The 24234-nt window shown below is 41.5% G+C and overlaps 1 protein-coding gene across 1 annotated transcript in view; it reads right to left on the bottom strand.

Moving 5' to 3' along the window:
• The window catches only part of NCEH1 (neutral cholesterol ester hydrolase 1), a 61824-nt gene that overhangs the window by 6933 nt on the left and 30657 nt on the right, over positions 1 to 24234 (bottom strand). Inside the window, exons 2-3 of the mRNA XM_078432158.2 lie at positions 13042 to 13270; positions 11087 to 11156 (exon numbers count right to left, since the gene is read on the bottom strand). Coding sequence (XP_078288284.1) covers positions 11087 to 11156; positions 13042 to 13270 — 299 coding nt within the window. The remainder of the gene's footprint in view (positions 1 to 11086; positions 11157 to 13041; positions 13271 to 24234) is intronic.

Genomic DNA, 24234 nt, shown 5'->3' with positions numbered 1-24234 from the left:
AGAGGATTAGCAGAAGGGAGTCTCCGGAGTCAAGCGCAGACTAGAGGCCCACGGAAGAGGGTAGGAAGGGCGGCGAGGCGGTACGCGCTCCACGGACTGGCGGGAGGGAGCCGGGGCGGAGGGGCGGCTCGCCGGCCAAGCAGAGCCCCTGAGTCTGGCTGGCAAAAGCGGAGGGGCCGGACAGACTGTGTTCCCACAGCAAGCGCGACTTAGCGTCTGGGAGGTCATAAGTTAACAGCTCTGCTCAGGAAGCAGGAAGGCTGGAGGACAAAGGGAGGGAGAGCTGCTGAGCCCCCGGACGGCAGAGCTCAGCTTGGCGGGGAACAAAGGCGCCAGCGCCATCTCCCCCGCCCATCCCCCAGCCAAAATCCCAAAGGGAACCAGTTCCTGCCAGGGAACTTGCTCGCTCCGCGCAAACACCCAACTCTGTGCTTCTGCGGAGCCAAACCTCCGGCAGCGGATCTGACTCCCTCCCACTGCCACAGGGCCCCTCCTGAAGTGGATCACCTAAGGAGAAGCGAGCTAAGCCTGCCCCTCCAGCCCCCGTGCACCTTGCCTACCCACCCCAGCTAATACGCCAGATCCCCAGCAACACAAGCCTGGCAGTGTGCAAGTAGCCCAGACGGGACACGCCACCCCACAGTGAATCCCGCCCCTAGGAGAGGGGAAGAGAAGGCACACACCAGTCTGACTGTGGCCCCAGCAGTGGGCTGGGGGCAGACATCGGGTCGGACTGCGGCCCCGCCCACTAACTCCAGTTATACACCACAGCACAGGGGAAGTGCACTGCAGGTCCTCACCACGCCAGGGACTCTCCAAAATGACCAAACGGAAGAATTCCCCTCAGAAGAATCTCCAGGAAATAACAACAGCTAATGAACTGATCAAAAAGGATTTAAATAATATAACAGAAAGTGAATTTAGAATAATAGTCATAAAATTAATCGCTGGGCTTGAAAACAGTATACAGGACAGCAGAGAATCTCTTGCCACAAAGATCGAGGGACTAAGGAACAGTCACGAGGAGTTGAAAAACGCTTTAAACGAATTGCAAAACAAAATGGAATCCACGATGGCTCGGCTTGAAGAGGCAGAGGAGAGAATAGGTGAACTAGAAGATAAAGTTATGGAGAAAGAGGAAGCTGAAAGAAAGAGAGATAAAAAAATCCAGGAGTATGAGGGGAAAATTAGAGAACTAAGTGATACACTAAAAAAAAATAATATACGCATAATTGGTATCCCAGAGGAGGAAGAGAGAGGGAAGGGTGCTGAAGGGGTACTTGAACAAATTATAGCTGAGAACTTCCCTGAACTGGGGAAGGAAAAAGGCATTGAAATCCAAGAGGCACAGAGAACTCCCTTCAGACGTAACTTGAATCGATCTTCTGCACGACATATCATAGTGAAACTGGCAAAATACAAGGATAAAGAGAAAATTCTGAAAGCGGCAAGGGATAAACGTGCCCTCACATATAAAGGGAGACCTATAAGACTCGTGACTGATCTCTCCTTTGAAACTTGGCAGGCCAGAAAGGCTTGGCACGATATCTACAGTGTGCTAATCAATTTGAACTTCAGTTTACCAAGCTGAATTCTTAATTCTTTCAATGAAATAAACACACATGTCCTTCATGAGTCAAGTTGTGAGAATAAGGGCTATTTTGTCTCAGCAAGATTCCATATATCATAATAAACTGTTTTCCTGGTAGCCCAATATGACAGAGCATATTCTACCAGTACACATACATGAATTGAATCTTCAGATGTTATTTCCCAAAAGGTCTAGTGACTTTGAATCAAGAGAAATTGGTGGGACACCTGAGTGGCTCAGCTGGCTAAGCATCTGACTCTTGATTTCAGCTCAGGTCATGATCTCACAGTTCTCGAGTGCACACCTGCTTGAGATTCCCCCTCTTTCTCTTTGGCTCCCCTACTCACACTCTGTCTCTCTCAAAATAAATAAACTTTAAAAAAAAAAAAAAAAAGAAATTTCTAATTAAGAAAAAAGATACCCTGCTACTGCCACAATCTTATCAGTGGATTAATAACTGGCTCAGATAGCAGAGTAAACATACTTAAAAAAAAACCCAACAGATTATAATACAAGCGTCTTCCTGGTGCCCTTAAAGATCTACCTCCTAAACCCTTCTCTTTGTTCAAGCTCAAAACTTTCTCTAATTTTATTCAATAAAAAGGGACACTATTTTCATAGATTTGAAAATATAGTGAAACTATACATTTCTGAGGTCACCCAGTTCAAGATAAGCCTTGAAAGTAACTTGAATTTGACCTGAGAAGTATAAAAGTTCTGTAATATTTTTATAGCCACAGAACACTCAAGAGTCAGAAGAAAATTTATGAGTGCTATAGCCAAAGAAAGCAAGTATAAATGTATTTGTCTGCAGCTTTTGTTTAAAGATAGGTCTCTGCAAAGTACTGAAAGGATTCTGACTTTTTTTAATTTCACAATTATAGATCTTGAGTTAAAGCACCTGATGAATTTATGGCAGGTATAGTCACAATTTGCCCAGCTCACTGCAGGGATAGATGACTCTGCAGTGCTGGCTTCTGCCTATCTGTTAACTACACATGCCTCCTGCTATAGAAATACAAAATTTGCTTGTAAACTCAGGAATGAAGCTTAATCAGTTTAACAAATGTGTACACTCTATAAAAATTATCTTATTTCTGCTAGGTGAGGCACCCGCCAAATATGCTACAGATGTGTTTCACTCAAATTGCAGGGCAAACCCGTGGGTTTAAGAATGAGAACATGACGGGGGCGCCTGGGCGGCTCAGTCTGTTAAGTGTCCAACTTCAGCTCAGGTCATGATCTCATGGTTCGTGGGTTCGAGCCCCGTGTTGGGCTCTGTGCTGACAGCTCAGAGCCTGGAGCCTGCTTCAGATTCTGTGTCTCCCTCTCTCTCTGCCCCTCCTCTGCTTATGCCCTGTCTCTCTCTCTCAATAAATAAAAAAATATTTAAAAAATAAAAAAAAAGAAAGAAAAGGATGAGAACATGAGGCTCCAGGAGGATGCATAACTTGTCTACAACAGCTAAGTGGCAAAGCTGAGTGGTGAATTCACCACTGACTTCAAAACCCACATGTAACCCCTGCCTTAAAAAATATTCTTATTCTTGAAAATCCACAGCCTTTTAAATGTGTGTCTGTGTGTTTTCTCATGACCTCATCAAAGCAGTAAATTCTCAGAACTATAGACTTCTGACATCACAGGACACCCCTTATGATTTCAATGGTTTTGCAAAAATATTCTCAAACAAACCACCTAGCACAGTGCCTGGCATGTGGTGCATCTTTATGAATATACTTTTCTTTCTTCCAAACAAAACTTTAAAGATTTATTTTACACTTTTACATATAAAATATGTCATATGGCACCACCTGTGGCGAGGAAAGTGATAAGCCATATGGCTTTAAAAAAAACATAAAAAAAAAGAAATTGTTCCTAACCTACCTACTCTGGGGGCACATCGTCAAGGCCTCTACTTCCCGTATTCTTTTTTTTTTTTTTTTTAATTTTTTTTTTTTTAACGTTTATTTATTTTTGAGACAGAGAGAGACAGAGCATGAACGGGGGAGGGTCAGAGAGAGAGGGAGACACAGAATCCGAAACAGGCTCCAGGCTCTGAGCTGTCAGCACAGAGCCCGACACGGGGATCGAACTCACGGACCGCGAGATCATGACCTGAGCCGAAGTCGGCCGCTTAACCGACTGAGCCACCCAGGCGCCCCTACTTCCTGTATTCTATGCGTAGTTCAGGGTTTCTCAACTCAGCATGCATCCTAGGATAATCCTGGGAGTTTTACAAAAACATTGAGGCCTGAGGCCATCTATGAAACATTCCAAAGTATTTGGTCTGGGGTGGAGCCTAGCATGTCTATATTTGAAGGAAAATCTTCCCCCCACCACCCACCCCCAATAATTCTAACGCACAGCCAAACTTGAGAAATATCACAGAGTCCAGCCCATACAGTCACTGTTCTCCGAACACATCTGCCTGTTACCTTCCCCAGTGCTTTGGTCTCTATTCTCTCTGCCCTTCCCCCAGCAACTCATCAAATGTTCCGATCCTGTAAATTTAATCTCAAATGCCACTTCTTTCATGAAACCCTCTCCGAGTCCAGCCAAAAGTCACTCTCCTTCCTTGGAGCTCTCAAAGTCGAACAATAGGTCATAGCACAGACACCTCTATTTCCTCTAGAAGTAGATGGAAAGTCATAATTATGTACTAAAGACTCTGATGTACACGTACCTAAGATAAGCAGTATCATGCCTCTGGTCTGTTACTTTATTACCTACTTTATTCACGGTACCAGGGAAATGGAGAGATGCTCAGAAAGACTTACAAGGTCTTTCTTAAGTCCAAAGCAGACATGCACACAAGCCCAGAGTGGGGCGAGTTGATCCAAACCCACTGAAGTTGAAGTCCTGAATGACACTAGCATTCTATGAGCATTGTGATACACGTTGTCCCTCAAAATAACCTAACTGGCAACAGTGTGTACAAACTTGAGCTGCAGGCAAGGACACTGAGGTTGCTTCATGCAGTGCTACTTAGGTGAAAGATACAGGAGATACACTGGAATGAAATTATACTCCTTTAGATTCAGTAGGATTAAAATAAAATCTCCTTCCTTTTTTTCTGTTTTGGCTTCCCCACGCTCCCTCTTACCATCTCCTGAGAAGAGTTCAATAGATTCACCTTGAGAACATAAAAAGGTTAATTATGTTCCTCAGTCTTAAAGAATCCCTGTCTTCAGCAGGGGTTATCTGAAACAAATCAATTACATCCCTACTATGCTCTCTATTTGAGAGAGACAACTCCAGAGGAAGAATCTCTTTATTCCTCTACCAGGCAGATGCTTTTTTTCTATTAAAGAAACACAAAAATAAATAAATAAGATAAAAAAATAATAAAATAAACATATAATAAAATTGCACAAAAGTGGAAGCATAAAGGTTAAGGTTAAGGAAAGTTCTTCCTTTCTGTTTCTATTCTCAAAATCTGCCCCTGCAATAGTTTTGATTGCCAGCCATTCAGCAAGGGAGAGCTGAGATCAGTGAAGGCTTGGCTGATTGGACAAGAATGACATTCAAAAGAATTGACAAGAGGTCAGGATGCTTTGCCAAAACCCTAGGAGTGACTGAGCCTAGAACTGTGATCCCACGCTCTTTCTCTGTCTCTCTCAAAAACAAACATTAAAAAAAGTTTTTTTTAATGAAGCGATTCTTTGATGCACAGTTCACAATTTAAGACTTTCTGAGACTTATCTATATACACAGCAGGGATCTCCCCAGGCTCTTGGTGTTTATCTAAACTGCCTCCTCCCATTCAGACCAAACCTTGCCTATACCCACAAGGGTAACAAAGGCGCCAGAGCACTCCCAGGTGGCCATGAAAGCCCAAGGAGGCTTAGTGCCTCCTCCCCCTGGCCTCCTTTCGCAATTTCAGAAGCTAAACGCAATTTCAGAAGCTAAACGTAGCTTCCTAGAGCTCAGGTGTGGGTGGAAGCTAGCTTCACAGCCTCACTGTGGTTTGCAGTCAGGTGCTCCGCAGCTGCATCACAGGCTTTTTGTAAAAGCTCCGATTACCCCCTGCTCCCCAGAAATTCTCAAAGACCTAAACCACAAGAGTGAAACCAGTGGATTTTTCAGGTTACTAGAAAACACAGCCAAGAAGACATTAGTCGAATATGTCTAAACAGGAGAGATTCATTAGCTAAGGATAAGGAAGAAAAGAAAACAAGCTACTTCTTAAAAGAAGCACATTATCTTTCTCTAGCATTAAGTTATTTGTGATGTTGGCCTTTACATTGGCTAAAGTTGGCCTGGACTGAGTGAAAGGGAAATTTTCAAATCTTTCCTTCTTCAGAGGAGAACCCTCAGGAATCTGATCTGCCCACCATCCGGTGCTGCCCAGATCGGAGTGATGCATGAGGATTTCTCTCCTCAGGACTCAGAGGAAGAGCAGGAAAAGGAACAGAGAGCAAGTCACAGCTAGGTCCCCGTCACTCTGTGTTCTTCTGAGCATCTTATTTGTACAACTATTTACTGAGATGTGTGGTGTACTGAGCCTCCCAAAAGCACTCTGATTTTGTCAGCTTGCACTCATCTAATTTTATGGATTAAAAAGAGAAACACAAAGATCTCCTTCCTTATAACCCTGTTTGCCACAGACTAAGATAAGTACTCCAGCTTCTTTTCTGTCTACATTAGCAACATTCTTTACAGCTCTGTGAAGTTTCAAGTGCTGTGTGCACAATGCCACCTGACATTTGGTGGAATGGGACTATGTCTCCACCTACATAAAATAGGGAGTTGGAGTGTAGAAAAGATTTAACTAAAAGCAAAGCACAACTTAAAAACAGTTTTCCATACCCAAAAAAAGCAACGAAGATGCCTTGTAGAAGTAATGAATTAAGTAGATTAAATAGAATTTAATCACATCCAACATGCCTGCTTTGCTATTATCTGACATTTTATCTTTAAAAAAAAAAGATGGGGGCACCTGGGTGGCTCTGTGGGGTAAGCATCCAACTCTTGGTTTTGGCTCAGGTCATGATCACACGGTTCGTGGGTTCGAACCCCACATCGCACTCTGTGCTGACAGCAAGGAGCCTGCTTGGGATTCTGTCTCCCCCTCTCTTTCTGCCCCTCCCTTGCTCACTCTCTCCTTCACTCTCCAAAATAAACAAATAAACATTAAAAAAAAAAGAAATTAGGGGCACCTGGGTAGCTCAGTAGGTTGAACACCTGACTTCGGCTTAGGTCATGATCTCGTGGTTTGTGAGTTCGAGCCCCACATCGGGCTCGCGGCTGTCAGTGCAGAGCCCGCTTTGGATCCTCTGTTCTCCTCTCACTACCCTTCCCCTGCTTAAGCACTCTCTCAAAAAAATAAACACTTTAAAAAAAAAAGAAATTAAATCTTCCTTATGTCTTATGGTTTCAGTACTGTGTCTTATTATATAAACTACAGGTAAAAAGATACAGTGTTCTGGCTAAAATGCACTATGAAATAGGTTTATGAAAATAGGTTTAGAAACATAAAATAGGACCTTCCTAGATTATATAAATGAGCATGAATTCATGTATCTTACTTGCGTAGTATAAGATGAACTTTATTTGTTTAACAAATATTTGTGGGCAACTGATATATAAGAACAGCATCGTATTGTAGAAGCAACTGAACAGAAGCATGGTCTATTTTTATACCTTAAGGCTGTTATCTACCTTAGTTGCTGGGTCTGTTCCCAGAACTGTGAGCCAGCACCAGCAACATGAACTGAGGCGTTCCAGCTCCTGGTACTCGCTGCATGGGAGTGATTCCATTACCAGGGCTGCCCTCAACCACTGCCTACCAGCTTCCTCAGGCTATAACCTTCCCCAGAGCCACACCCCATGGGAAGCTAAGCCATGCCGCCACCCAAACCTATGGCCCTCAAGGATAAGGAGCAGTGGTCTCCAGACAGCCTCCCCACTAGAAGGTAGAATTCCAGGAGAACCAGGGGTCCATCATCCTCCTAAGACTCTCAAATCATCCACCCTTCTTTCTTATTTTCCTTATTCATGGCCAGGAATCTCCCCATCTGTCTTCTCTTATGTTTTGTTCCCTTCGCGCTCTTTGCTTTCTCCCCTTCCTCCCAAGCCTTCTCATTACACCACTCTGGACTCTCATGACCAACTCACTTTGTCTAACTAGATTCTGCTCATTCTTAGGAGCTCAATGCAAACATCACTTTCTTTAAGACATGAATTCTCTGACCCTTCAAACTAGGTAAGATCTTACCTATTTGGTGAGGTACCAGGATTTTTGCATTATTACTTTCACCACAATTGCTATAATTATTATTCACATTCTTATTAATACTATTAATAATAAACCCTTTAAACTAGGTAAGATATTACCTATTTGATGCCTTCTACTTCATATCACTTACCATAATTTAACCTTACTTGTGTTTTGTTTTTTCATCTAGATTGTAACCCCCAGGAGGCAGGATTATGATTGCTTTACACTGTTATGTCAGCAGAGTGTAACACAGTTACTGGCACATAACAGAAATTCAATAAACATTTGTGGAATAGAAGAAAGAGGAAAGAAGTGAGCAGTGAGAAGAAATATGTTCCCAAGTTAGATAGCTGAATATACTTTCCAAGAGAAACAGCATGATCATGGACCACGTGGTATTGGCTATCCTTCAACTAGAGCATAGGTTATGTGACTTTTTGTGGGCTGGCTGGCCTAGATTCTAACCACCTTAGCTCTTGATTTCTGCAAAGGAGTGCTGTGAGTTCCAAACACACAGTTGATAAATAAATTTGTAAGTTGGGTCTTTCCATTCCATGGCTAGAGCACTGATCCTCCAGACTTGTCTAGTGCATTAGAGTATCTGAAGCCCTCTTGCCTCCACTGTCCAAACTGATACTCATGACAATTCTCTGGAGTCACTGACCTAACTCAACATGTGTTTTACTTAGCCTACATGTTCTAAGTCTTGCACTAGGTGATGGGAACCAAAGGAAAGAAGACATGATTTCTCTTCCCAGTAGCTCACATTCTAGATATACAGGAAGGATTCTTAACTCCAGTTTGCACATTTCATTAAATGATCTGCCTGAGGTCATGCAGTCATGAGTAACAGTACTTGCCTACTGCTGTGACGCCTCCCAGTAATAAACTTGTGGATAGTACACTACATAGATGAGGCACAATGGAAAGGTAAGATGAGAGCAGTCCTTCTAGATTTAAAAGAAATCTTAAAAACATCCTATCTATGTTTTATGATAAGCCTGGAATTAAAAGAACACCTGTTTTACTTGAGACAGATGACGGGTAGAGAAGGGCATGTAGGAAGAATTTAGGCACGTTGCCCTTTGCTTATATTGAAGCCCTGGATGGTAAGGCCTGTGTGGAGAATCCTCACGGTGCCAAGTTAAGTAAACCCAGTTTCCCTCCTTTTCTCAGGCTTTTGAGGATTTGAGGAGCTGGAGCTACACAGGAAACCACTGAAAAGTCCATGAGGCTGGTTCCTCAGTTCTGAGCTGTAGGGTCTAGCTCTATAATGGGGCTCAGCTACTTAAACAGCTCCTGCTTTTCTCTGGCCAGCTGCCCAGGCTAGATGATGCAATCCTTTACTTGAAGGTTCCTACATTATAAAACTGCACTGAGGGCCCTTGAGTGACCTGGGTGGTGTGTGGAGAGGCCAGGGAAGGCTGGGAGCTGTCCAGAGCTGTCTCGGAGGGCAAATCTGCTAAGGAGGAGCAATAACACTGCTCCGTGTGACGAAGTCTTCTGTTCCAGGATCACAGCTGCCCAAGTGACTTGGGACACCAGCCCTTCCCAGACCCTGCAGAAGAACAGATTCTCTTAGGTCTCAGATCTGGAGCAAGGGCACAGAGGGGATGAGCTATGGTGGAGAGAGGCAGAGGGAAGAAGAGAGCTGGATGAGCTCCGGGCGTGGAAAGTGGTTAATGTTATAATCTTGTCGCTCAGCATTATCAGCTTTCTTCAATACTGGCTTGATATTGGATTAAAAATGTATAGGGGCCTCAACACCTGGGTTTAATGCCTCACTCTATTTATGTAACTTGCTAGCTATGTAACCTTATGAAGGTTACTTAACTTCTGGGCTCTCAATTTCCTCATCTATGAGAAAAATAACAAAATACTTACCTTGGATGATTTATATGAGAATTAAGAAAGACTCCTTATTCATTCCTTCCGTAAATATTTATTGAATACTCACTATCTGCCAGGGATGTCTCCAGGCACTAATGATTAACAATGAACAAAACAGGGGCTCCTGGATGGCTCAGTCAGTTAAGCGTCGGACTTCAGCTCAGGTTATGATCTTGCAGTCTGTCAGTTTGAGCCCCTCATGGGGCTCTGTGCTGACAACTCAGAGCCTGAAGTCTGCTTTGGATTCTGTGTTTCCCTTTCTCTCTCTGCTCCTCCCCCACTCATGGTCTGTCTGTCTCTCTCTCTCTCAAAAATAAACATTAAAAAAAATTAAAACAAACGGTGAACAAAACAGGCAAAAATCCCTAAAATCCCTCTCTTCATGGAACTTGCTTAGTCTATTTCAACCTAGCACACTACACACATGATAAGTATTTATTATGTATTAAATATTTATTATGGTCTGTCAGAGGTTGATGACAGTTCTGGAGGAAAATAAAACAGGAAAAGTGGGCTGCAACTTTAAATAGTATCAAGAAAAGCCTTGCTGAAAGGATGATATGTGAACAAAGGTCTGAAGGAGGAGAGACAATGTATGTAAATGCACTCACTGGCACATGCCTGCCACAGGACAGGTACCAGGATTTCTGTATTAATTACTATCGCCACAATTGCTATAATTATTAGTCATACTGTTAGTAGTACTATTAATACTAATGACAATAACGGCATTGACTGAGATTTGCTGAACACATTACATTTACAAGGTCTGAGATACAGAACGGAACTCCAGCAGAATGACTTTTCCAACTCCTAATTGGTTTTTAAATTTTATTTAAAAAAATTTTTTTTGACGTTTATTCGTTTTTGAGAGAGAGAGAGAGACAGAGCACGAGCAAGGGAGGGACAGAGAGAGAGGGAGACACAGAATCTGAGGAAGGCTCCAGGCTCTGAGCTGCCAGCACAGAGCCTGAGGTGGGGCTTGAACCCACAAACCGCAAGATCATGACCTGAGCTGAAGCCGGATGATTAACCGACTGAGCCACCCAGGCACCCCGGTTTTAAATTTTAAAAGGTAGTAAACAAAATTATTTCCTGCAGATAACTGATCGTATATTTTCCTCAATTTCCGTTAATTCTTTTCAGAACTTTTCCAGAAGTTTTCAAAACTAAAATAAAAAGATAATTCAAGGTGTTATAAAACTAGTTCAAGAAATTCTATGTTATATCAGAAAATCATTTTGTGTGACCTTGGGCAAATCCCTTCATCTTTCTGGATCTGTATTTTGCACTTTATTTTACTGATTACAAACTACAGTAACTAGATGGTTATCTAAGATCCCTTCTTAAAAATTATTTTTTTATGACTAGTATTAATTACTTACTCAATGGAGACAATGACAGCATTCAATTCTTCAGCCATTGCTGTGCACAGTTCATCGTAATACCTGATTTCTAAAAGAGACAAAGGAACAATCATTATTAAACAAGTTACTTAACACTGTCCATTCTTAAATTCTGCTAATCGTGGATTGCTCTTAGACTTGCACTTAAGTTATTAATAATAAAAACCATAAAAAGCAAATATCGAAATATGTATCATTAATAGGGTTACATATACAAATGCAAAAATTAAATCTGGTTTCTGATAAAATGCAATTAGTATAAAATAACAGGACATCCATATTAGGTTACCTTTGAATGCGTTTTTAACTAAGTAGCCATTGATTTCATAATAGGCTATGTGAAATGCACCAAATTCTGATTTTGTAGCTCTTCAAACATACGTGTTTTCAAAAAACACTGCAGATGAAGAGTTACCTCCTTAGAACTACATAATTTTTCTGTTTTAATATCTTTATTTGCTGCAATTCAATTGAATTCTTCCAATTTGAAGAACAGGATATTCTGTTTAAACCAACAAATAAAAAATAGAATTTTAGGAAGTCTTAGCATTCTTAGAAACAGGATCCAAAGATGTGCAGTGACAAACAATTTTAATACATAAAAGTTGAATCCCTTAGCTCTTCTTTCAATAAACTAAGAGATGAATTTGCCTACAGAGAGCCAAATATTACTTTAATTATACATTTTCCAAGGCAGTCTTAGAACCAGAAGTTTAGTAACTACATAACCACCTGCAGAGAGCCCACAGCCCGAGCTCTTCCTCTGGCAGGAGTGATCAGTCAAAATTATGGGGAAAAGGCCATGTGAACTCATAATCCATGCCATTTCCAGCACTTACACTTCCTGGTCTCCAAGGAATGTCTCACTGGGCAAGTGTCCAATACTATATAGATTGCAATCATTTCTGTTACTCCTTTTTGTATTCTCATCCCCTAGCACACATTAGGGTAACCAAAAGTGTAAGATTGTACATAACTATTTGAGTTTTTCTACTGGAAGTCCTGTACCCCCAGAGAACCCCTCAGTCCTGGGCAAACCTACTTAGTAAACATCTGTTGAAAACTTGAACAAATCCGTGAAATCAAAGAATAAATAATGAATATGAAATGGGATTACAAGAAAAAGTTATACTTCTTTGGCCTTTGCCACATGAAACAAATGTTATATAAAAACACAAACTGGAACAAGTTGTCATTGCCTTAAACCTAGGGGATGCCAAAAGCTTTGGGCTAACGATGCGGTAGTGGCTCCATAATGACAGGCAGAGATAAGGCCCTTACTTCCTCCTTGGTATTCTTTCCACCAGGCTGCTCCACTTGGCTGCCTGCCATTTTGAATGTGTTCTGCTCATGAAAGTTATCCGACACCAACAAGAATATTCTTGAATTTTGCAGCATTGTTTCCTTCTAATGGTGGTACACCCTTTATAGTTTCATCTTTGGTTTCATAAGCAGATGGAACGTGGATGAGTTAATGTAGGTATTCAGAAACACTGGTCCTATTTCATAGAAAAATGTCTTCAAACACAAGTTGGCAAAAGAGCTGCAGATAATTTCCTCCTATTCCAGCCCAGCGAAACTTCAACTTGTTTTGGTGGAGAAAGCTATTGTCAGCCCTTCACATGAGTTAGCCTATGATTTCGGTCACAGGAAATATTTTCAAAACAGTGGGCCTGAATTAACAAGCAGTAAACAGGTGGGCAAAACCTTTATGTATGTAGGGTAATCATAGAATCAATCATCAAAAACCAGGACCCCTTTGAGTGCAAAAAGGGGACACTACTGACAATCCTGCTGGGATAATAGAGGTAGCTGAGACTGTCCAGGGGAACCAAGTCAAATGGCCCTTACCCAATAAGGAAGTCAAACTCAATCACACCTCCCTCCCAGGGCCAACCACAATCCCAAACAACCTGACAGTGACCAGGACATACTTGCACTGGCTAAAGCCCAGCCTCCTCCATGGATGTAAACAACGCTGCGTTTCAAAGGCTCTTCTGGCTTTGGGGAGCCCTCAAACACTCTGACCTCCACACCGTCAAAGTCAGTATCGGTCACCTTCACCTGAGGAGATGACCAGGCGCTTTTCTTGCCAAAAGAAACGATGATAAAATTCAGTGCGAGCAGATGATGGCTCAGGCCCAGGTAGTGGATCAGGTTGCTCTGCAGGGAGAGGGAGGGAACACAGAGGGAGGGTATGAGTCAACTCCACCACCACCAGGGCCACACTCACCCACTCTTGGTGTTTGAATTCCTACAAGCAGCTGACAGTACTCTTGAGGACCCACTGCCCACTTTTAATACAATAACAAATTATATTTACTTTTTGCTTTTAGAGCCTGCAAAGTATTTTCATACATGAGATCTGATTTTTCGGATTAGCTCTGAGAGGGAAATTGGACAGGTATCATCAGTCCCACTTTACCAAGACGGCTTAGAAATTAAACATGACCGTTTGGCTGGATAAGTGGTAGTTCTAGGACTGAAAACTAAGACTTGTGCATTTTAGGATTTAGTCCTTTTCCTCCTCCTCTCCATCAGCAATCACAGGTCCAATAACACACTAGGAATTGAGGAAGAATACTTTATCTAAATGCAAATAAAAGAGAGAGAAGTTTTATATTTACTATAAGTATCTTTAAAGTGTTTTGTAGCTTATATACTTAAATGTGTCGGTTGTTTTGAGAGTAGAAGAAAGAAATGAGTGTGGGAAAGGCAAACAGCCAGTTAACTCTGGCTCCAGCACTGAGAAGCAGAACGCCTCAGACATTACCAGGAGCTTTTCAGAAATGTGCAAAGAACATACAGTCTGCCATCACTTGTCCTTTGAACCTGAGGGCATTGAGCTTTGCATTAAGTGTCTGCAGGAAGTTACTTGGTTGGAGAAAGAGCAAAGAGAGAAGAGACCCAAGTCATCCATCCAGCAAAGACCCTACAGAGTGTATTCCCCTCTTTGCACTTTTAAAAAAATGTTTATTTATGTTGAGAGAGACCAAGAGCATGAGCAGGGGAGGGGCAAAGAGAGAAGGAGAGAGAGAGAATCCCAAGCAGGCTCCACACTCAGCCTGAACCCGGTGTGGGGCTCAATCCCGTGACTGTGGGATCATGACCTGAGCCAAAATCAAGAGTCAGACACTCAACTGACTGAGCCACCCAGGCACCCCTCAACCTTTCCACTTCTTACACAAGGTCTTCCTATTGAGTAGACTTATCAAACTAACCTCTCAGTAAGACTTAATGGCCACGGTTCAAAGCCAGATAACTGGAAGCCATGTGGCAGTGAGTGACTAGTCCAACTAGTGTCCAACAAGTGTCAAAAAGAGGCAGGAAACTTTCCTGACACTGGTGCATGAATTTAGATACTATATCTCCTCGAGACTCTCCAACCTAGGAAAGAAGGACAGCTAGAGAGTAACAGTGCCCTTCTGGAAAATATGAAACAGAACACTGATGATTAGTGAAACATTTCATGTCATCATAAGATCAAGAAACAATGTTACTAGCAGAAATCAGGACTATTTAAAGTCTGTGATGCACCATAATACAGCTTCCCAGAATAGGCATGCAGCACGCTGGTGTGCCTCTAAGAGGGTACACATGTGCTAGAATACTTATCCCCTCAGCCCCTGAGGAGCTAAGCTCCAGAGAGCCCTTTACCCCAATGTCCCATATAAAGTATTATTATTATATATGTATACCTGGCCATGAAGTGAGCTGAAAAATGCTGCATTATAACACCATGAACCAATGTTTATGAAAAACAAGAACAAGAGGCCATTAATCTAACCACGAAGAGCTATTTCAGTAATTTCATTAATATTTGTTTGCTGGCAATATAGGCAGCAGAGCAAATAAATATTAATAAAATAATTCAACTTCTATATGTATCAGTTGCCCAATTTACTGAAAAGTTAAAACAACTGATAGTGTTTTTTTAAAGCTTATTTTCAGAGAGAGAGAGAAAGAGAAAGAGGGAGAGAGAACACATGTGCGAGTGGAGGAGGTACACAGAGAGAGAAAGAATCCCAAGCAGGCCCTGTGCTGTCAGAGTAGAGCTCTATGCAGGAGTCATTTGCAGGAGTCAAATGATCCCACAAACTGAGATCATGACCTTAGCTGAAATCAAGAGTTGGATGCTTAACTGACTGAGCCACCCAGGCACCCCACAACTGATAGTGTTCTTGCTATGAAATAAATGTATGTGATAGGAAATAAATTCACATGCACAGAAGGGGCCCAGTTGGTTAAGCATCCAACTTCAGCTCAGGTCGTGATCTCACAGTTCTTGAGTTTGAGCCCCGCATCAGGCTCTGTGCTGACAGTTCAGAGCATGGAGCCTGCTTCAGATTCTGTGTCTGCTTCTCTCTGTCCCTCCCCCATTCACTCACGCTCTTTCTCTCTCTGTCAAAAATAAGTAAACATGAAAAATATTTTAATTTAAATTAAAAAAACTCACATGCACAGAATTCTAATTCTAACCAAATCCAATTTGGCAAATTGGATAAAGGTAATCATCATTTGAGTTTTGTGGTAAAATGTCAGTCTTACTGAGGGTATACTGACTTCTGCCAGGACATAACTAAGAATCACTGCATTCACTAAGATTCTAGAGTTCACACTTGTCAATATCGTTATCAATTAATAGAGAACACACAGGATCCATCCCATTTCTTGCAGGACAAGTAGCATGATAGCATGGACTAAGGAAATATGAACAAACCAATGGCAGGCTTGCATCTGTTACTTTCTGGACTATTTTTTTTAAGTCGAGTGAAGACTATTCAATACTTTAAACAAATCATATATGAGTTTCTTCAATTATAGGAAAGCTGCAAAAGATGTGAATTGTCTCTCCAAGACAGATTAGAGAAGATGGCTCATTTTATAGAGAACCCACCTCGGGTTTCCTTCATGCACTGCATGCTCTGAATGCATGCAATCTTGACTCAATTTGCCCATGCCTTTCCAAAAACAGCTCTACCGTGTCAGATCGCTTGCACGAACAGAATTTCTCAACAACTATTTGCATTGTTCACCATACTGTCAGGGTGGCTCAGGGGCAGGAGGGTTGATTCAAGAAGGGGTAGTTTATATGGAGAAAAACAGATGAGCAGATAGGAATAAGAAAGGGTCAGAGAGGTGCTAAAATAAAATAAAATAAGTAAATAAAATTTTATTTCTTGCATCCTTGCGTTTGTGAAGTGAGATTCAGATCCATCTCCAAAAACATTGCAAATTAACAAAGTTTTCTGAAACCTCTTTAGAAGTAGCTGGAAAGTTTCAGTAGCACAAAGAAGCAGGCCAAGTGTTAAGAGCCCCACAGGTTAAGAATTGACCAATTCTTGGCAAGTTCTTGAAGTACTTTAGGGCAGTGCTATAGATCTTAAAACTTGCCCCCATAACCATTCTAGGATTTAGGAGAGAAATTTTACCTGAGGAGATAGAAGGGGTGAAGGGTCATTACTCATTACACCTCAGTGGAACCAGACACAACAAAATAGGGGGGCCACTGGCTCCCTACCCAGGTATGATGGCCAAAGATCAAAGGACAAGCAAGAATCAAAGGTACCTGGTGGCTCAGTAGTTAAGTATCTGACTTTGGGCCAGGCCATGATCTCAGGGTTTGTGAGTTCAGTCCCATGTCGGGTGACCTCAAGCCCCGGCTTCAGTGAGCCCTGCTTCTCTCTCACTTTCTCTCTGCCCCTCCTGGGATTCTCTCTCTCTGCCCCAAGCTCATTTGCTCTCGCTCCCTCGCTCACTTGCTCTAGCTCTCTCTCTCTCAAAAAACAAATAAAAGAACAACAAAGAATCAAAGGAAGCCAAGCAGAAACTGTACTCCGTTTCTCAATATACAAGTTAGTTATTATGTTTGTGAATGGGGTTGTTCTCTGTTAATTCATTCAACATGTAAATTATGAGATATATTCCAAGGGCAGGGAAGCTTAAGGTGGAGAGACAACCTTTCTGGAGCTTGGGGAAGTAGAAGAGAACCAAGATTTGTAAATGAATAGCTGATGTTAGCTAAGCAATACAAGCACTAAGAGAGATCCAGATAAAGAATTACTTCTGTTTGTTCTTCCTGGGATGAAATCCAGTAAGGCTTCTAGCCTAAACGGTGGCTTAATGGAAGAGGAAGCATGGGTAGCAAAGAAAAGGGTCGGAAACCAAGATGTGAAAGTATTGGGCAAGTGCTCTAATTCAGACACATATGGGAAGGTCAGGTAAACAAGGGAAGCGAAGGTGGGGGAGCATGGAAATAAAAGGCTAAATCTAAGAGGCATGGATAGCAGGCACCAAGGTCAACAGCACAGACTCCAGACCTAGAGTGCCTGAGTGAAAAGCCCAGTTCCTCCACTTACCAGCGGTGGGATCTTGGGCATCCCAATACTAAACCTCTCTGTGTCTTGATTTCTCATCTAAAGACAGAAATATAATACCAACTACTTCAAAAGATTGTTGTGAAGCTTAAAACAGGCAAAAACACCTAGAGTAGCACCTGGCACATACTAAGCCTTATATGGGTTAACTGTTATTATTATACCCCTGATTCAGCAGGTCATTGCATGAAGAAACGTGAGCCCAAGGACTGTCCAGTATCTCTAGGGAAGCTGGGACTATCATTTTTCCTATTATGTACATTTGTTACGAGGACCACACTGATGACCAAGTTCTGAAATTATTATGGGGTAAGCAGATGTAAAATAATTGTCTCTAAAAAGTTATTTGTATGCTCACGTCAAAGGGGGAAAGGGGAAACTGGGGAAAAGCTATAGTACACTGACACTACCAATGCATCAGTAACTTAGCCTGGGTTTCAATTTCAACACGAACCAACCACATTAAATACTTAAAACATCTATTGTAACTCACTACCTGCCTCATCTCCCATATTCAAAGGTTTAAATTCTGTCAGTGGTTCTCCCAACTTTACCAGTGATGGCCATTTTATCCTGCAAACACCTTTTAAATTCTCCTAGGCAGATTCTGTTCAATTTCGTACTACAGGAGAAAAAAAAAAATTCATGGAATATCTGCATGAAAATTTGTGGTCATGTTTTTTTTTTTTAAACATGCTAAAGTTTGCATGTATTTTTAAATGCAGATTTTTTATTGATATGCAAATTATATGCCTCACATTTAAGCCCTCTGTAGGGATCACATGCGACTCACTAATGCAGAACTTTTGTTCTACAGGAAAACATAAGGTCTGTGGCAAGAAACTACCGAAGGTCATATAAGTATACTTCAAGTATTAATTAGGCACTTACTGTATTAAAGACTCTGCTACATCCTCTAAGAATGCAAAGGTCGGTAAAAGATGGACTGAGTTCAGAATTTAAATCTTGACTGATTCCCTCCCTTTCCCCAAATTTCCATCTCTCCTTAAAAGTTTCATAGTTCTCTGAACTTTCTCTAAGACTTTAACTTTTAAGAAAAATCCTCTGATTTTAAAGCATTGATTCAATTTTTTTTTTTAATTTGCATACAAAACAAATCATGCCTGCAGGCCAGATTAGGACTAAGGACTACCAGACGCAAATTCCGATACGGAGGTAACCTGGTCCTACGGAAGGTACAGCTGGAAAGATGGGAGCTGGAAAGGGTAAATTAATGCCCTTAAGTACAGGCCCTAGTTGTCAATGGTGAAACAGCAAAGATTTTTGGACACATTTTTTTTTTTTTAAAGATTTTAAAGTAATCTCCACACCCAACATGGGGCTCAAACTCACAACTCCTCAATCAGGAGTCATATGCTCCCCTGACTGAGCCAGCCAGGCACCTCGGACATGTTTTTTTTGTAATGAGACTCTACTTTGGGAAGAATTTTAGCTGTGGTATAGATAATAGATTGGTGAGAAAAGAGATTGGAGACAGAGGTAACAGCTGTAAGAATTTGGCAACTGTCTACCGGAAAGAAAAATGAAGGTCTGCCCCTGGAGAATACAGAGGAGGAAACTATACCAAAGAGATCACTGAGGCAGAGTTGATGGAAAGATAAGTTCCATTTCAGAATTATTCCCCCTAAAGTCAGCAGAATATCTAGGCAGATGGGTCCAAAAATGCAGGCAGTAAATGTATAGTGAGAGATCCAAGGGGCTGAGGCCTGGAGGAAGAACTCAGAAGTAACTATTAATAACTCAAACAACCTACAAATATGCAAACATGGTAATATCCTAGGGATGTTCACAACAGATGATTATGATAGGATACAGAAATTTCAAAAATAGAGATGTGGTACCTTTAGTACAAAGGTATGTGACCCAGCCTAGAAGAGAAGAGACAGAGGCTGTCCAAAGAGGCTGCCTGGGCACACAGCATCAGCTAAGTTGAAGTGAGTTTTAATAGATGCTCAGTTGGCTGGAGACAGGGAGGAGGGCAGGAAAAGGCATGCAGATATATGTGGCTGTGGGGCAGGCGTTCCACACTTCCCTCTCCTGCCCACCACCCACACTTTCAGTATCACTTTCCTCCAACAGGGGTGGAAAGTCATCAAAGTCTTCTTTCCTAGTCCCACCCAGATTACAAGGATAAACATATTCCCTCTCCCTTGCTGGGGCTGGATCTCCATTTCGACCCAACTCTGATGAAAGGATAGGGCTGTCTGAACACCATTCCTGGGAGGCTTTAGGCCATACAGTAAATTCCACCAGTAAATTCCATAAGGGAAGTCAGTTTTGCTGAGGGAAAGCAGGAATTGTAAAGCTGAATAGAATAAAGACTGAAATCTTGGGAACACCATCTGTTAACACAGCTGGGAGGCAGAAGAGAAAGAACCAATCATTAAAAGATTACCCCACCCCACCCCCTGCAAAAAAAAAAAAAGAAAAAGAGGAAGAATTCATTGTTAGTGTGGCAAGAGAGACAAGAGACTGAAGAAGTTAAGGGGGAAGAGAGTTTCAAGAAAAAGCAAGTTGTTAAATGCCTGTGGAAAGGCCAAATCAGTCACGGGTGTTGGCAGTGGGGTCATGGGATCATTGGCGAACCTAGTAAGTACTGTTTAGTCAGAGATAAGGGGCTGGGAGCCAGACTGTAATGGGTTGCAAAGTGAGTGGGAGTGAAGAAATAGAGATAGTGAAGGCAGAGGAGGACTTTCACAGCTGAGATTAGGGAAGCAGTCAGACAATAAACAGGCTGAGGGAGAGTAAACAAAACCTGTTTTGTTTTGTTTTAGGTGAGAGACTTGAGCCTGGTGGTAAGGAAAGAGCCTGTGAATAAGGAGAGACGAATGTTGAACAAGGGAGGGGGGCGGATATGACAAGTGAATTGAGACCCTAGAGGAAGAAGAAAGGATCTGGCAAAGAAATGGAAGGGTTGGCCTTGGGGGAGGCCGTAGCAGGTGAGCTTAGAGTAGGCAGGGAAAGAAGCGGAGATAAATCTCTCAATGGAAGCTGACTTCTGTTGAGATTGATTCTGTCTTTACCCCAAAGAAGACAGGGGTTTTTCATAGATCAACCTCTTTGAAGGCAATTCATTACAGCTTGGCTCGAAGCCCTGACTCTGTGGCAAAAAACAGGCCTTACTGGGTTCACCAATGACCTACCTACTTGGCCTCTCTGTAGGCAGTTAACAACAATTTGCTCTTCCTTGACACTCTCTTCCCCCCCTTAACTTCAATATCTTGTCTCTCTTACCATACTAATAATTAACTGACATCAGGTCAGTAGCTTGAAATTGGCCATGATGGTAATATGCACATCACAGAAATCAGCAATAGCTACAAATCAGGGTTCCCTCAATTCCCGTTCCCCCTCCATCCCACAGAGGGCACTCCACCACTCTATTTCACCCCTTCTCCTTCCCTACTCATCCAGAAGATAGCATAGTGTTTTATAGTGCAGACTATGAGGTCAGTTGGTCAACATTCAATCCTGGCTCTGACACTTACTAGTTGGGTGATTCTTAACAAGTCAGCAAACCTCCGTGTGCCTCAGTTTCTTTACTGTAAAATTGGAAGTGATCATAATATCTACTCTACCGTGTTTTTTAAAGGATAGCTGGCATAACAGAATATAAGTGCTCACAGTGTTGCCTCTTTTTATTTGCTTATGTCAGGCCTTCACAGCATTTCAGTCTGCCGTATAATATAGTCTTGCTCCCTCAGCGAGGAAGAGCCAGGCTAAATCACCAGCTGCATGTTCCTAAACTGGGTGATATACAAGGACTTCAAGGCAGCAGGGCTCTTTAACTGATAGAAACCCCATCTTCCTAGGTATTTCATGCTTCTTGGTGCAATTGTGAATGGGATCAGTTTTTTTATTTGTCTTTCTGTTGCTTCATTGTTAGTGTATAAGAATGCAACTGATTTCTGTACATTGATTTTGTATCCTGCGACTTTGCTGAATTCATGTATCAGTTCTAGCAGACTTTTGGTGGAGTCTATCGGATTTTCCATGTATAATATCATGTCATCTGCAAAAAGTGAAAGCTTGACTTCATCTTTGCCAATTTTGATGCCTTTGATTTCCTTTTGTTGTCTGATTGCTGATGCTAGAACTTCCAGCACTATGTTAAACAACAGCGGTGACAGTGGACATCCCTGTCGTGTTCCTGATCTCAGGGAAAAAGCTCTCAGTTTTTCCCCATTGAGGATGATGTTAGCTGTGGGCTTTTCATAAATGGCTTTTATTATGTTTAAGTATGTTCCTTCTATCCCGACTTTCTTGAGGGTTTTAAGAAAGGATGCTGAATTTTGTCAAATGCTTTTTCTGCATCGATTGATAGGATCATATGGTTCTTATCTTTTCTTTTATTAATGTGATGTATCGCGTTGATTGATTTGCAAATGTTGAACCAGCCCTGCATCCCAGGAATGAATCCCACTTGATCATGGTGAATAATTCTTTTTATATGCTGTTGAATTCGATTTGCTAGTATCTTATTGAGAATATTTGCATCCATATTCATCACGGATATTGGCCTGTAGTTCTCTTTTTTACTGGGTCTCTGTCTGGTTTAAGAATCAAAGTAATACTGGCTTCATAGAATGAGTCTGGAAGTTTTCCTTCCCTTTCTAGTTTTTGGAATAGCTTGAGAAGGATAGATATTATCTCTGCTTTAAATGTCTGGTAGAACTCCCCTGGGAAGCCATCTGGTCCTGGACTCTTATTTGTTGGGAGATTTTTGATAACTGATTCAATTTCTTCACTGGTTATGGGTTTGTCCAAGCTTTCTATTTCCTCCTGTTTGAGTTTTGGAAGTGTGTGGGTGTTTAGGAATTTGTCCATTTCTTCCAGGTCATCCAATTTGTTGGCATATAATTTTTCATAGTATTTCCTGATAATTGCTTGTATTTCTGAGGGATTGGTTGTAATAATTCCATTTTCATTCATGATTTTATCTATTTGGGTCATCTCCCTTTTCTTTTTGAGGAGCCTGACTAGAGGTTATCAATTTTGCTTATTTTTTCAAAAAAACCAACTCTTGGTTTCATTGATCTGCTCTACAGTTTTGTTTGTTTGTTTGTTTTTAGATTCTATATTGTTTATTTCTGCTCTGATCTTTATTATTTCTCTTCTTCTGCTGGGTTCAGGGTGTCTTTGCTGTTCTGCTTCTATTTCCTTTAGGTGTGCTGTTAGATTTTGTATTTGGGATTTCTCTTGTTTCTTGAGATAGGCCTGGATTGCAATGTATTTTCCTCTCAGGACTGCCTTCGCTGCATCCCAAAGTGTTTAGATTGTTGTATTTTCATTTTCGTTTGTTTCCATATATTTTTAAATTTCTTCTCTAATTGCCTGGTTGACCCATTCATTCTTTAGTAGGGTGTTCTTTTTGTAAAATATCTGAATGCTGAAAACTATAGAAAGCTTATGAAGGAAATTGAAGAAGATATAAAGAAATGGAAAAACATTCCGTGCTCATGGGTTGGAAGAATAAATATTGTCAAAATGTCAATACTACCCAAAGCTATCTACACATTCAATGCAATCCCAATCAAAATTGCACCAGCATTCTTCTAGAAGCTAGAACAAGCAATCCTAAAATTCATATGGAACCACAAAAGGCCCCGAATAGCCAAAGTAATTTTGAAGAAGACCAAAGCAGAAGGCATCACAATCCCAGACTTTAGCCTCTACTACAAAGCTGTAATCATCAAGACAGCATGGTATTGGCACAAAAACAGACACATAGACCAATCGAATTGAATAGAAACCCCAGAACTAGACCCACAACAGTATGGCCAACTAATCGTTGACAAAGCAGGAAAGAATATCCAATGGAAAAAAGATAGTTCTGTAACAAATGGTGCTGGGAGAACTGGACGGCAACATGCAGAAGATGAAACTAGACCACTTTCTCACACCATTCACAAAAATAAATTCAAAATGGATAAAGGACCTGAATGTGAGACAGGAAACCATCAAAACACTAGAGGAGAAAGCAGGAAAAGACCTCTCTGACCTCAGCTGCAGCAATTTCTTACTTGACACATCCCCAAAGGCAAGGGAATTAAAGGCAAAAATGAACTATTGGGACCTCATCAAGATAAAAAGCTTCTGCACAGCAAGGGAAACAATCAACAAAACTAAAAGGCAACCAACGGAACGGGAAAAGATATTTGCAAATGACATATCAGACAAAGGGCTAGTATCCAAAATCTATAAAGAGCTCACCAAACTCCACACCTGAAAAACAAATAATCCAGGGAAGAAATGGGCAGAGGACATAAATAGACACTTCTCTAAAGAAGACATCCAGATGGCCAATAGGCACATGAAAAGATGCTCAATGTCGCTCCTCATCAGGGAAATGCAAATGAAAACCACACTCAGATATCACTTCATGCCAGTCAGAGTGGCCAAAATGAACAAATCAGGAGACTATAGATGCTGGTGAGGATGTGGAGAAACGGGAACCCTCTTGCACTGTTGGTGGGAATGCAAATTGGTGCAGCCACTCTGGAAAACAGTGTGGAGGTTCCTCAAAAAATTAAAAATAGACCTACCCTATGACCCAGCAATAGCACTGCTAGGAATTTACCCTAGGGATACAGGAGTACTGATGCATAGGGCCACTTGTACCCCAATGTTTATAGCAGCACTCTCAACAATAGCCAAATTATGGAAAGAGCCTAAATGTCCATCAACTGATGAATGGATAAAGAAATTGTGGTTTATATACACAATGGA

Source organism: Panthera onca, chromosome C2, assembly GCF_046562875.1.
Source record: "Panthera onca isolate mPanOnc1 chromosome C2, mPanOnc1 haplotype 2, whole genome shotgun sequence".
NCBI lineage: Eukaryota > Metazoa > Chordata > Mammalia > Carnivora > Felidae > Panthera > Panthera onca.
This window is presented reverse-complemented; position numbering and strand designations above follow the sequence as displayed.